Here is a 15,046-nt window from a genome sequence, read left to right as displayed (position 1 = left end):
TCCTCTAGGGATACAAGCACTAGACCTACTCCCTCAGACCCTGGAGCCCTACCCTCATCTCTGACCCCGATCCAGACTCAAGGGTTACAATCCTCCTCTCTCAGACCCAGAAGTCCAGGCCTTAGCCTCCTCCCTCAGACTCAAGAGTCCAGGGTCCAGTCTTCCTTCCTCAGGACCAGGAGCCTATAAGCCCTCCTCCCTCATACCTAGTTCAGTTTTATTCCTGAAACTCAGGAGTACATACCCACGCCCTCCTCCCTCAGACTTGAGGGTCCATCCCATTTCCACCTCCAATCCTCTCTATCCTCTGACCCTCAGAACCCAGTAATTCCAGCTAGCCTAGCGAGCTTCCAGCTTGGACTGCTCAGGACAAAACACAGGTTCTCTGCACTTCACTGGCTCCCCGGCTTCCAGATTTTGGAGTCTGGGTTTTGCAGCCTCGCCTGGACCCTTGGGGAAACAAATCGCCCTAGGTTCAGCTTGTTGAAGACCCGGCCCCTCCTTCTTAGAGGCCTCCCTCCCCCACCCCTTGTCCCCTTAAAATACCCGGGATCCCTATGGCAACAGGCGCCCGCGACAGGTGCGGGTGTTATTTACGGGTCGAGCCCGAAATAGCCAGTGGGGTGAGGGGGTGAGGGGGTGGGCAGATGGGGCGAGGCAGGGAGCGAGCGCAGCGGGTCCGGAGGGCCGACTGGGCGGAGGCGAGCAAACCCGGACGCTTCGGAGGCATCGCGGAGCTGGGGCCGGCGCGGCGCAGAGGCAGGAGAGCGCAAGGGGCCCGTGCCCGGGAGACCCGGGTGGGAAGACCCAGGGGAGCGAAGGACCCCGAGCTGAGTCTGGAAAGATCCTGGCCTGGCAGGCCCTGGGAGCCTGGGGGAGGGGGAGCCGAGTGACTGCAGACGGACTGACTGAGAGTCCTTTTCCAAGTCCTATGTCCCCCCAGGCTCTTTGCCCTGGTTTTCTGAGCCAGAGTGTGGATCACAGTGCCTTGGTCTGAGCCCTGTTGGAACCCCAGTCTTTCTCCTGGGCCCTAGCCTCTTTTTCTGGACCTCGCCGTGATTCTCAGCCACGTAGAGACTTAGGCTTTTTGTCTGAGTAGTTCCTGGCTTGCCCATTGCCCCCCCCCACCCCGCCCCGAATTCCCGTCCCCCAACCCCCGTCCCCGATCTGCTGTGAATATTGGAGGATCCTTCTTGCCTCTCTGAGACTTGAAAGGATTTGTTACTTTCTCTGTGAAAACCCAAGTCTAACTCTCGTATAATCCGAAGGTGTTCTGATATCTCCCTTCTCAAACTCTGAGCCGGAAGAAACCTAGACCATATTTTCCAAATAAACGAAAACCCTCAGCGTCCCCTCTTTGGGAAAATTCTGAGGCTTATTGGAGACCCCATAAGCAGCTTGTACAGACAGAGCAGGTGCTCCCTCCTGGAGCTCCCCAGTCCCCCTCTTAGAGAGGTGAACCTCAAAGGGAGCCTGGCTTCCCTCTAGGCCTCACCTGTGCCAAATTCATGGGCACAAGTCCAAGTGGCATCCTTAGGTCAAGAATATAGTTTCTTTTTGTTTTTATTTTTAGTTCTGAGGGGCAGAGGCCTCCTCTCTTGCACTTGGGGTTCAGCTTTTGCTCATTCCCAATCTAGTTGACACTGAAACTCCTACTTCTTTCGAAAGTCCAGGCCTTGCTCCCTATCCCGCAGGCGCTCTGTTCAGACAGGTTTCTCTGACGCTTTGAAGCTCTCCTGAGCTCCAACCACTCCCTCCCATCATCATGATGTGGTCTAACTTCTTCATGCAAGAGGAGGACCGTCGTAGGGCAGCTGTGGGCCGGCGTCGTGCCCAGGGACAGCAGAATCTCGGCCTGACTCCGGAGCATGAGGGCAAGATCAAGCTGGTGCTGTTGCTGGCCGCCGTGGGTGCCACGCTGGCTGTGCTGGCTGTGGGCACTGAGTTCTGGGTGGAGCTCAATACATACAAGACCAACGGCAGTGCCGTCTGTGAGGCTGCCCATTTGGGGCTGTGGAAGGTGTGCATCAAGAGACTGTGGCAGGCGGACGTGCCCCCGGGCAGGGAGACCTGTGGCCCAGCTGAGCTGCCAGGAGGTGAGAGGCTGTGTCCTGAGCCAGACCTGTGTGCCGCAGTCAGGCAGAAAGAAACTTATGTCTGGGAAAACCAAAAAGTTTTATCCCCAAGAACAAGTTTGTTCCCAAATCAACCTGTGCTCAGAGAAACTGGAGAGAAAGGGGGCGGGGAGAGGGAGGAGAGATACCCAGGCATAGCCCATTGTCGAGAAGTAGCATATCCCCTCAGAAAATGTGTTTGTAAACGTTGTCTTCTAGCTATGGCCTGTGCCCCGGACCAGCCGGTACCCACTAGAGACAGCCTGTGCTTTCAGACCCAGCTGGTACCCTCAGAACAGCCTGTACCCACCCCCGCCAACCCATATCCCCTAGAACTGCCTGCATTCTCCACCAGACAGCCATGCACCCACAGACAGCCTGTGCCCTTAACTAGAAGCCTGGAGACATCCCACATTCCCACCCTGTGAGCCTCTGTGGAGACAGACCACCCTACGCCCACCCGGAAGTAAAAAAAAATCTATGCTATTCTCTGTTTGCGGATACAATGAAATGAAGTTTTTACTAGGCACCTCTAGCAATTCTGAGTGCAACTTGTACCCCCTTAGAAATGCTTATTCCCAGACCCTCTCACCTTTACATGGTCAGTGTGGACATCCCAACCCTTCTCCCTTGCTCTGCAAACACTCCACACCCTTCATTTCCCCACATGGTGGTTCTTTTCCTCTCAGCTGTGCCTCTCACTCTGACAGAACATGCCCTTTGCTTAGACAAATGGGACATTCTACATACCACCCAGGGAACTAGAGATGTGTTTATTTTACCTCTTTTGACTCGAGGACACTATTTGACACCTATCAGAACCCACTTTGGATATCATTTGTTTGATGAGATCCCTGCCTTGCTGTTCCCCAATGTGTACCTGAGACTTCTCAGGACCCCTCAAGGACTATCTTTCATGCCCTCTGGGCTCTGGATGAATTCCCTTTCATTACTCAACCTCTACTTTTCCAGATGTGATCTGGAACCCAAAATAGGATGTTCTAAGTCTTTGATAGCCAAGTGGGATGCTAGGAACTGTTTGTGTTTTGAATTACCTCTCTGTCCTGATCGGCTATCTTAAACAGTTTCCTTTTGCTGTTTCTCACTGCTTGGGACCATGATTAGGGTGATCCCAAACCTTTGCAGAATGGGATAATGAAAACAAACACAGGATGCTAGCTGGGCCTGGTGATACAATTCTGCAATCATGGGCACTATAGAGGAGGCAGGAGGATCTTGAGTTCAAGGGCAGTGTGGAATACAGAGGGAGATCAGAGACAGCTTGGGAAGCTTTGTGAGATCCTCTCTCAAAAGGCAAAAAGAGAGCTGGGGTCATATCTCAGTGGTAGAACACTTGCCTAGAGTTCCACAGTGAGATACTGGGAGTGTGGCTCAGTGGTAGAGCACCTGTCTAGAATTCTCCAGCGAGGGACCGGAGCATAGTTCAAGGATGGATTGCCCCCGTATCTGCTCTACAGGGGAGAAAAATTCAAGCTTAGTGCTCAGTCTGGCCTCAGGCTAGTTCTATGTGGTTTGACTCTTAGGTGTCTCTGTTCCTAAGAACTATACTTTACTGTACGTCACTAGTGCTTAAGAAGGTCTCAGAGATCTTCAAGGTCTTTGGGAGCAACTGTCCTCTGTGACTTCACTGTGTATGATGAGGTCCATCACATCCCTTGCTGTTCCCTCTACTTCTCAGGACTTCACCCTGACCATGGTGGCACAAACCAGCACTCAGGAGGTGCAAGCAGAAAGACCAAGAAGTCAGTCAGCTTGGCTACAGAGTGAGTTGTAGGCCAGCCTGGGCTACATAACACCTTGGATCAACAGTTGTGTCTGTTGGGTATCAGAGAGTGTCTCACCCTGTTGCTTCCCGAGCAAGTTTGCCCTGTCCTCCAGGGGACATGGACACAAAGTCCTGTTACTAGCAGCCAAATGGGATGCCAGGCACCACACCCAGCCCCAGAAAAGACTGTGGTTCTCTTATGGGTACAGACTGTATCCCCTACTAGTGGCTGCAAAGAGCATCTTTCTTTCCCTTTGTCTCTTGATGCTGTAGGATAGGCTGACACTTGTTGTTGCTCTGGCCTGGAAACCACAAACCCTTCTTCCATGAGCTGGTATTGTGCATACCTCATACCCTCACTTGATGTGGATTTATCCACTTGTCCCTTCATAGCTCTCCTTCAATTTATAAAGCTCCATTTCCACTTCTCCAAACTGTCTGGCCTCTTTTTCAATGTTCTCTACTCCCTGTGGTTCTTTTCCCTCCTGTCTGTTCTTTTGTATCTCAGTTTCCCCATATGTAGAATAAAAGAATAGGTCAGAGTGTAATGCACTTCAAGAGCCCGGATGTAGGGAATGGGCAGAGTGCTTGCCTTGTATGCACAAAGTCCTGAGTTTTTTTCCTCAGCACTACATAAACCAGGCAGTACACACCAGCAGTTCTAGCATTTGGAAGATGGAGGCAGGAGAGTCAGGAGTTCAAAGCCATCCTTAGCTTCATAGCCAGTTCAAAGTCAGCTTAGGATATAAGAAACACTGTCTTAGGAAGTTAAAACTGCTGTTTTTAACTTTAAGATTTCTCATATTTAAATTAACAATGCTTTGAGTAAATCTTACATATGTTTACACAAAATTATTGTCTTCTTTTGCACGGTCCTTCTTATGGGTCTGTCTTTTAAAAAGTTTCTTTTCAAAGACAAGGTCTCATGTAGCCCTGACTGGCACCACACTATTTAAAAAGCTTATTTCCCAAGTTGTGCATGTTATATGCCTTTAGTCCAAGAACTTGGAAGGCAGAAGCAGGAAGATCTCTGTGAATTTGAGACCAGCCTGGTCTATGTAGCCAATTCCAGGACAGCCAGGGCTACACAAGGAGCCCCTGTCTCGAAGAAACTTCTTTCCTAATTCAGTTTTCTGATGTGTATGGCATGCATACATGTTTTGACTTAGAAACATAGAGTTTGAGTTTATATACATGTATGTTTTGATTTGAGGAAATGGTATATGTAATTTTATGCTGTTTTCAATGTGATTTTTCTTGATTAATACTGTGATTTCCAAATCTCTTTCACTTGCTTATGTTTTTGTAGTTTATAGCAACTCTGTGCTATAAAGCTGTCCATGAGAGCACCTGTCTCAATTGCCCAAGAGATGGACACAAGGTTAATTTCTATTCCATCTTAGTAAACAACCACATCTATATTCCTATGTGTGTGTTTTTTTTTTCCTTCTCTGAATATCCAGACATAAAATTGTGTCATAGGGCATTGACATACAGGCGTGTGTCAATGGTGGTTAGTGTTAGTGGTAGAGATGTGTTCTGGGAAATGCATGTCTAGGCCAGTTCATCTCGAGAACACCGAAGTGTATACTTACATAGATTAGGATGGCTTCTGTATGACAGAATCTTGCTTTATTTCATTTTTATTTTTTAAAAGTTATGTGTATGTGTGGTGATGGTGTGTGCCTGTGCGTGCAGGTACCCACAGAGTTCAGAAAACGGCATTGGATCCTTTAGCACTGAGTTGCTCGTAAGCTGCCTGATCTCAGCAGGGGTGGGTGGTATGTGCTCTTAACCACTGACCCATCACCTGGCAGCAAGGTGACATACTGTCACCGTGCCTCAGTCATCCACATGGCCCTCTACTAACTGAACTGTTGTCACCTACTATACACTTGTACTTCGTTTTCTAAGTATGTAAAAGTCCTTCACAAGTAGACCAGTGACAGTTTACAGTCCCAGCTGCTTCCTCTTGTCCCTCTGATGCTTGATGCTGCCCTTTCAACATTGGCCCAGCTAATTGATCTGAAGTGGCACCTCCCTGCTGCTTCAAGTTGCGTTTCTCTGACTCCTGCTGCAGCAGGGTCTCTCTTCATGTACTTGTGAACTATCCAGACTTGCCCTCCTGTGAATAACTATTCATATCTGTTGCCCATGTTTCAACGGGGTTATTTCTCTCCCCACTTCCTAATCTGCAGGAGCCCTTTGTTCATGCAGCATAGGAGAGAGGAACCTTTCCTGAGTCTCTTAGCCTCCTGGTTCTTGCATCTTGGTGTTCTTTGTTGAATAAAATGGTAACTCATTTTCAATCCACTTGCTTCTCAGACTCGCATGAAGGAGCCAGGAGAGAGATTATCAGCTTATTTAAAGAGGAAGAATTGGAGGGCCAGAGAAGTTAATGGCTCACTTGTGCCAAAGACTTAGACTGCAGGGTTTGGGGTTAAAATCTCAGTCTCTGAACATTAGTGATGTGGCAGATGATATTTACATCATAGTGTCATTTCCCATCTTTGTGCATTTATTTATTTATTCCCTTCTCACACCTGTGTGTGCTTGTGCTTGTGTGTGTGTGTGTGTGTGCGCGCGCGCACGCGCGCGCGCGAGTGCTCGCATGCACACATGCACACACACACACACACACGCAGGCATGCACACAGGTCAGAGGTCAACCCATACAAGTTTTCTACCTTGTGGATTCCAAGGATTGAACAGGGGTCATCAGGCTTAGCACCTTTCTATGCTGAACATTTGTTCAGCCTGATTCTTCTCCTCTGTGGGTCAGCTATACTAACACTCTATTTTTAGCTGGACGCACCCAGCCTTGAGCTTACACACAGTTTCATTTCATCACCTCCCTTCTTTTTTCCTGAACAGAATCAAACTGCACCTACTTCAAATTCTTCACCACTGGGGAGAATTCACACATCTTCCAGAGAACCACCAAGAAAGGTGAGGACATCTACTGTGACAGGGGGCAGGAATCGGGGTAGGATGGCTGCTGTGAAGGAGTGACTGACAGCACCATGCTCAGGGTGGGGTCAGCTTCTGTGGATGTCCCATTTTTGGAGGGTGATGGTAGGTTAAGAGTGGGGAAGATGATCACCAGACCTTGTGTCCAGCACTCTGGCCACTAACTCTGCCTGTGCTGTGGCTTGGGCAAATCATACTTTCTCTGTGTATTGAGCATTATAAGGACATTTTACGTGCTAATTCCAGCACCCAAAGCTCGTTAGCATAGTTGCTGGTTCTTGCTAGAACCCTGCAAGGTTGGGACTTTAGCTTCATAGTTCAGGTGAGAAAACAGATCAGAAATGGTTGAGAGTATTACTGTCCTTTTCCCACAAAAGGGCAGAGGCAAGATCCCAATCTAAATAAATATGAATCTACAGCATCGTATGCAAAAAATGAAACTGTTACGTGTGTACAGTCGTCTATGTGATGGCCTCCAGCCACATGTAACCGCATACTACTCAGGTGCATGGGTGAGGATGTAATTTAATTAAAAATCAAAATGTTTAATTTTAACTTAAGTGAATTTAAAATGGTATCTGGTAGCTACTACTGTACCCAACAGTGCAACTCTGCGGACTTTGTCCTTTCTATCCTAAGCCCAGCGTCGTGACCATCACTCCAGTGCCCCAGTATCTCCCAGAGGAACTGGGGTCACTCCTTATCGCTCACTGTTTTTTTTTTTTAAATAAGGATTTAATGAGTGAGGCAGCTAAACATGTGAGCCCTGGTGCATAATAGGGCCCCTTACCTTCTCCATTCTTTTCTCTTATGAGCTGGGTCAGGTCACTGTGCACCTCTGAGACGATGAAATATCAGCCAAGTGAAGTGGTGCACACCTGTGATCTCAGCACTTGGGAGGCAGAGGCAGGAGGATTCCCTATGAGTTTGAGGCCAACCTGGTCTATAAAGAGTCGAAGACAGCCAAAACTACACAGAGCAACACTGCCTTGAAAAAAGGGGGTGGGGAGAGAGCTGGCAAAAATATCCTGGCACACCCATATGGACCACCCACTATTCTAATCCCAGTTTTCCAGAGCTAAGACTGACAGGGGTGGAGGATTTTACTAGAATTTTCAAGCTGGGAAGTAGTTGGTGAGAATTACAGCCTGGTTGGTTGCAAGATAGTGAATCCCCTTCACCACTCTTCCCTCTCCTTCATCATCTGAACCCAGTGAGGAGAAAAGAATAAGTAGCAGTCGGTCCTCCCAGTGTCCCTGACCTGGCCTTGTCCCCCTTTTTGCTCTGTAGCCTGAGCCGAGTAACTAACTGACCCACCCGAGTCTCCATTCCTTCTACAGTGTAAGTAACACGCTCTCAGGGGGACTTTGAAGTCTTCCATCCTTCTGGTCCTGATTGCTTTTTTTTTTTTTGAGACAGGGTTTCTCTGTGTAGCCTTGGCTGTCCTGGACTTGTTTTGTAGACCAGGCTGGCCTCGAACTCACAGATATCTGTCTACCACTACTTGCCTAGCGCTGGGATTACAGCCATGTGCCATTGAGCCTGGCTGGTTCCGATTCTTATGGAGGAGTGCTCTCCATTCTCCTGTTCCATGCTCACTCCCTCTTCTTTGACCCCTCCTTGCAGACATAAACTTGGCAGCTGCAGTGATAGCTGTGCTGGGACTGACAGCCATGGCCTTGGGCTGCCTCTGTGTCATCATGGTGCTCAGTAAAGGAGCAGAGTTCCTGCTTCGCTTGGGAGCTATCTGCTTTGGCCTCTCAGGTGAGGGCTGAGTGTGGGGGGACCAAGGGGATTGCATGCTGAGAGGTGAGATCCCTACACACTGTTGCATGCTGGGAGGTGGGTTTCCATGCATTGTTACGTGCTTGGAGGTAGAAATTCCATATGCTGTTGCATGCTGGGAGGTGGACCTCCACACATCATTACATACTGGGATGTGGGACCTCTACCAGCTGTTGCATGCTGGAGGCTAGGATCTCCACACACTGCTGTGGGAGCAGTAGGAACGCTACACAGCATTGCATGCTAGAGAGTAGAATCTCCAAGCATTGCTGCATGCTGGGAATGAGGAAAAACCCAAGGGCTCTAGTAGGTTCAAAGATGGAAGAATTCCAAGGACTTTTCCTGGCAAGGTTTATTTAGATTTAAATGCTGTTTTAGACTTGAGCCAGGAGTGCCAAGAATCTTTGCACACTGAGAATGGGATCTCCACTCACTATTCCATGCTGGGAGTAGAGGAGGGGGCAGTCCAACGGCTGTAGTAGGCTCAAAGATGGAAGAATTTCAAAGCCCGTTGTTGGCAGAAGAGCAGACTGTCTCCAAATACTATTTTAGGTTTGGACATGGGCTCTCCAAGGATTGTTTCATGTCAAGGGGAGGGGGTAGTCTCCAGGTACTGTTGTGTGCCAGAAGTTGAAGTGAGTTCATGTAAAATGTAAAAGCTAGGCGCATCCCAAGCTCTGCTGCTGCACATCAATTGCGAGTGCTCCAAACTCTCTTTTAGATTTGGCCTGAAACTGTTGCATACTTAGAGGTAGAGGCAGGACTCTGAGCAGTATTACATGCTGGAGGTCAAAGAAAGTCAAGGGTTGAGTAGGTCTGAAGATGAGAGTCTCAAGCCATTAAGAAGAGCTCCAAACAGTCTATAAATTTTGGACTTGACATCTGCAGGGCTGTATACTATTCTTATAGGTAAAGAAAGAAATGCCACATCTTGTCAAATACAGACCTCAGTAATACCAAAGACTTCTGTTTAGTCTACATCTAGTTCTAAATACTGTAGCGATAGACCAGCTAAAGGTTGCTATTATTTTTTATGTATTTATTTTGTATGTGTAAACGCTTGCCTGCAAGTATCTCTCCCTTTGGCCAAAAATCACTTATATCTCCCCTCTTCCATGATGGATTGTTGGTGGATCGGTGTCATGCAGGTCTTGGGCAGGAAGCCACACAGAGACAAGGTTTGATGCTGAGCTTTCTTGGCCTCTTTTTCACTGAACTGCATCACTGAATTTTGGGATCTTTGCTTCTGTGCTCCTGTGGGTCTTTGCAGGCTTAGAGCTGGTATAGTAGAATGGATGCTTAGATGGAGACCATGTGGTTTATGTCCTAGGGCGATAGGTGTGTCCTGAATCCTGGTGTGTCACAGAGAAGTTCCTTTATTATCCAGAGCTTCCTTGTTGAGCCAGATGCTTTCTAAAGTGATTAGAGAAATCATTCTCATACAAGCTTCATTTCTTTATTCTTTGTGAGTTTGCTAGCACTCATTATGCTCTAGGAGATCCTGGTGCTACAAGGCTACATCAAATAAGATGCCATGTCTGCTACCAAGTGCTTTTCATTCTGGTGAATAATGACTAATAATTACATGTATAAAAACTCAACTACGATTATGATTGGAATGGATGTGCAGGCGACACTGTCATGGGCATGCATCTCAAAGAAACTGCCAGAGTGACATTTAAGCTGATGCTCAAAGGATAGTAAGAGTTATTCCACACACATAAAAATGTTTGCCAAGGGTTCTGGAGAGATGGCGCAGTGGTAAGAACACTGTCTGCTCTCTCAGAGGCCCTGAGTTCAATTCCCAGCAACGGCATGGTGTTTCACAACTGTCTGTGCTGGGATCTGATGTCCTCTTCTGGCACGAAGGTGTACATGCAGATAGAGCACTCATTTACATAAAATAAACAAATAAATCTTTAAATAAAAAGTGTTTACCAGGCATGGTGGCACACATCTTTGATCCCAGCACTTGGGAGGCAGAGGCAGGAGGATTTCTGAATTCCAGGCCAATCTGGTCTATGTAACAAGCTCCAGGACAGCCAGGACTACATAGAGAGATTTCATCTCAACCCCTGTCCCCACAAAAAGTGATTAAGCCAGGCATAGTAGAGAATGCCTGTAATCCTAGTATTTAAACAGATGGAAGAGGATTTCTGAACTTCAGAGCTAGTCTGGTGTACATAATGATGAGAAGGGCAGCTAGAGCTGTGGGAAACTTTGCCTCAAAATGAGGGCGTGGGAGGCTGGGGAAATGGCGCAGTCAGTTAAGTGCTTGCTGTGTAGGCAAGGCTGCCTGAGCTTAGTCGCCAGCACCCACTGAAAGCAAGGCAGCTTTTATAATCTGTACTTTATAAGTCCACAATCCCAGCAGGCTGGCACAGAAAGGAGAGCTTGCTGGCCAGTGAGTCAAGCCAAACTAGTGAGCGCTGGGCCTGTAAGAGACCCTGTCTCAAAAAAATAAGGTGTAGGGCCAGCAAGATGGCTCAGCAGGCATAGGGACGTGAAAACAAGTCTGATGTTCTCTCCCCAACATGGTGAAAGGAGAGAACTGACTCTCACAAGGTGTCCTGTGATTTTCACACATGTGCCATGGTGCACACACACAGACACACACACACACACAGACACACACTCTAAAATGTAATTTTGAAATATCCCCATTCCCCATAATCCTGCCAGAGACAGGGTTTCCCTGTATAGCCTTGGCTCTCTCCTGGAACTCTCTATATAGCCCAGGCTAGCCTCAGACTCAGAGATCTGCCTGCCTCTGTCTCCCAAGTGCTAAAAACATCTTAAAAATAAAGTGGAAAGTAATTGAGAAAGGCATGTGATGGTGACCTCTGTCTGGCTTTCACACATATACACATGGACCGTGGACCTGTGTGTGTGCACACCTGCACAAGTGCACACACACGCACATAGAGGGAGAGAGGAAGGGAAAGAGAGAGAGAGAAGAAAAATGCATGTTAGGCATAGATGTAATATTGCCTGTCCTCCATTGGTGGAATGAGGATAACTGACAGCGAAAAGCTTAAGAAGAGGATCCTGTTTCTTGGTTGATAAAGGGATGAGGAGGTGACAATCCCAAACCTGAACTGGAGTCCCTGGGCTGAGAGCCTCACTCTCTTCCTCCTCCTTCCTCAACAGGCCTGCTGCTCTTTGTCAGCCTGGAAGTGTTCCGGCATTCCGTTAGAGCTCTGCTCCATGGTGGCGTCAGCCCTGAGACCCCTCCAGCTCCACGCCTGGCCTATGAGTATTCCTGGTCCTTGGGCTGCGGTGTGGGCGCTGGTCTAATCCTGCTGCTGGGGGGAGTCTGTTTCCTGCTGCTCACCCTGCCTTCCCCGCCCTGGGGGTCACTGTGCCCCAAGCGGAGTGGCCCAACTGCCTAGAGACCCGGCCTGCTTTCTGCAGGCATCTGCCAAGCCTGCCTCAGTTTCCAACTTTTCACCTATCTTCTAGAGAAACTGTTCTTCCCACTTTGGGGGTCCATTTCACAAAAAGTCTTGGTCTTTCATCTTCTTCTTTTAAATAATGCTTTTGTGGGCATGGGAGATGGCTCAGTAGGTAAAATGCTTGCTGAGCAAGCATGAGGACTTGAGTTTGAGTCCCCAGAACCCACTTTAAAAGCCAGCACAGTGGTACATGTCTGTAATTCCAGTGTTGGAAGGCAGACCCCGGGGAACTCTGGGACTCACTGGCCAGCTAGCCTAGCCAGTTAATGAGGTCCAGGTTCAGCGAGAGAGTCTTTTTCAAAAATTAAGGCAGAACATAGAGGAAGATACCTGATGCTGAACTCTCTCTCTCTCACACACACACACATACACATGCACACATTCACACATACACACACGCACAGATTTTTCTTTCTTGGTAGCTGAATTTGGGTTGCTTGAGGTAGGCTATGTTCAAATGGGGGCCTCCCTGGAGAAACGTGCAAGGACCTGGTGGAGAGATGGGTCTGAGCTGGTGGAAGGCAGGGGTCCCAGAAGGATTTGGGAGTCTTCTTTGTCCAAGTCTGTGCTGATTCACTTGAGGGAGAATCAACTCCTACAACTTCCTGGCATGCCGGGGAAGAGCCTAGGTCTGACTTCACTGTGATCTGATTTGGGATTAAAGGTTTGAAGATGTGACAGCCTTGGTTTGGAGCCTGTCTGTGGTGGAACACACGCGTTCTAGGGTGAAGCAAGGAACCTCTGTCCTCTCCACTCACTGGCCATATGCTGCCTGTCCTGGAGTCACTTGCTCACATGCCCACACAGATGGCAGACAAGAACTTGGAAAAGGTAACGGTTCAGATCACAGACATTGCCACAGCTTGAATCTTGTCCCTCACAAAAGTACATGTGCTAGAGACTGTTAACGAAGCCTTGTTTGGTTACAGTTTCCTGTGTGTGTGTGTGTGTGTGTGTGCACATGCGTGCGCACACTTATATGGTATAAAATGTTGGGTTTCATATGACTTTATTTTAGATTTATTGATTTTTATTTTAGGTGTGAATATTTTGCCTGCATGTCTGTGCACCTTGTGTGTGCTTGGTGCCATTAGAGGTCAGAAAAGGTTATCAGAACCCCTGGCACTGTAGTTACAGATAGTTGTGTACCCCCATGTGAGGGGGCGTCAACCTGGCTCCTTTGCAAGCATAAAATGTTCTCTTAGCTGCTGAGCCATCTCTCCAGTCTCTCATGCGACGCTTGATACAGATATACTTGGACCACTTTATCATCTCCCCGACCCCACTCTCCTATCTAGTCCCAAGTAGTCCCCTTTCTATTTTATTTTATTTTTAAAATTTGAGACATAGTCTCGCTATGTAGTCCAGGCTGCCTCAGTCTCCTGAATACTTGGATTACAGGCCTGTGCTACTGTGCACGTGTGATGGGTTTGTGGTTGGTTTGTTTTGAGACAAAATCTTGCTTTGAAGTCCTGGCTTGTCTGAAACTTACTGTGTAGCCAAGGCTGCCTGCAAACTTGCAGTGATCCTCCTGCCTCAGTGCTGTGATCACAGGAGTGGTTCTATAGACCAGGTGGTTATAAAATAATCATAGCAAAGCAAGGTCACTGGGATTGGCTCTAATTCAACTCAGCTAGTGAAAAGGAGAGATGGGGTTTTCTCAGAGAGCAGAAAGCATGGAGGGACGCGGGAAGACAGCTGTCTGTAAAGAGAAAGGCCCCTGGTGGATCCTTGCCTCCAGCCTCAGAAAGAAGGAAGTGAGATGCTCCACCTGCATTTTATTCCTAAAACACCCAGAACCATAAGGCGACAGGTTTGTTGTCCAAGCACCTGGCAATGATTTGTGACAACATCTCCAGCAGGTGAATCCAGACTTTGGCATCCAGGCATGTGGATGCTTCTAGAATAGAAACTGAAAAGTGTGGAAAGGAGGGGCCATTGAGGCAACTCAGAGGGTAAAGGCACTTGCTGCTAAGACTGAGGACCTGAGTTGGATCCCCAGGACCCACATGGTGGAAGGAGAGGACCAGCTTCAGAAAGTTGTCCTCTGACCTCCGCACGTGCACTCTGACATGTGCACACATACGCACAAATAAAATGTAACCAAACACGTGGAGGCAGGGGCTGGGAAAATGGCTCAGTAAAGTGCATTCCCCGCGAGTGTGAGGACCAAAGTTTGATCTTCAGAATCTATGGCAAAATCTGGGCATGGTGGTTCAGTTCTGTCATCCCAGCGCTGGGGAGGTAGAGCCAGAAGGCTTCCCAGGTCTTGCTCTTCAGGTAGTCTAGCCTCTTCAGGAGACCTGTGTGAGGGGAACTGTCTCAGACAATAAGGTGGGCAGCATCTGAGTAGTGATGCTTGAGGCTGCTATCTGGCCTCCATACACACACACACACACACACACACACACACACACACACACACACGTACCGACACACACGGGAGCACATTCTCATACTATATGCAGGTGTCTTTGTGTGATGATGGGTAGAGTTTGGATAGTATTTGAGATTCACCAAAGGCAGCTGCGTCTTGTTGGGGACATGGAAGACACATAAGAACTTTTTCTTACATTTTCTTAGAAAAAGTATCTTTTATTCTGTAACAATTTAATACATAGAAGCACTCTTCTCCCCTCAACTCCCAAAACATATCCATATACCTTCATCTCCCCCTACCGCTGCTAAACAACTGAGTCCAGTTAGTGCTCCCTGCTGGAATGTTGGGTGATCTTTCTGCCTTGGTCTTGCATAGCTGCTGTGTGTTCTTGAGTGCCGCATGAGGTCCAGAACACAGCATTTCACAGCACTCCTCATCCTGCAGCTCTTAAAATTCTTTCTGCCCCCTTTTCCAAGATGTTCTCAAAGCCACCAGGCAATGAGGAGCTGGTGTCAGTGCCGGAATCTCTCAGCAAGAAGGCCCAGCTCCTCTTATG

At 48.2% G+C, this 15,046-nt stretch overlaps 1 protein-coding gene across 1 annotated transcript; it reads left to right on the top strand.

The window, feature by feature from the left end:
* Positions 1–12,962, top strand: Cacng6 (calcium voltage-gated channel auxiliary subunit gamma 6). The gene is made up of 4 exons (XM_021649530.2): positions 1–2,096; positions 6,775–6,849; positions 8,497–8,634; positions 11,806–12,962. Exons 1-4 carry the CDS (start codon positions 1,766–1,768, stop codon positions 12,045–12,047), a joined length of 786 nt encoding a protein of 261 aa, XP_021505205.1. The 5' UTR covers positions 1–1,765; the 3' UTR covers positions 12,048–12,962.
* Positions 12,963–15,046: the final 2,084 nt, after the last annotated feature.

Source organism: Meriones unguiculatus, chromosome 14 (assembly GCF_030254825.1).
Source record: "Meriones unguiculatus strain TT.TT164.6M chromosome 14, Bangor_MerUng_6.1, whole genome shotgun sequence".
NCBI lineage: Eukaryota > Metazoa > Chordata > Mammalia > Rodentia > Muridae > Meriones > Meriones unguiculatus.
Note: the sequence above shows the minus strand (reverse complement) of the source record. Positions and strands in the feature narration are given on the sequence as shown.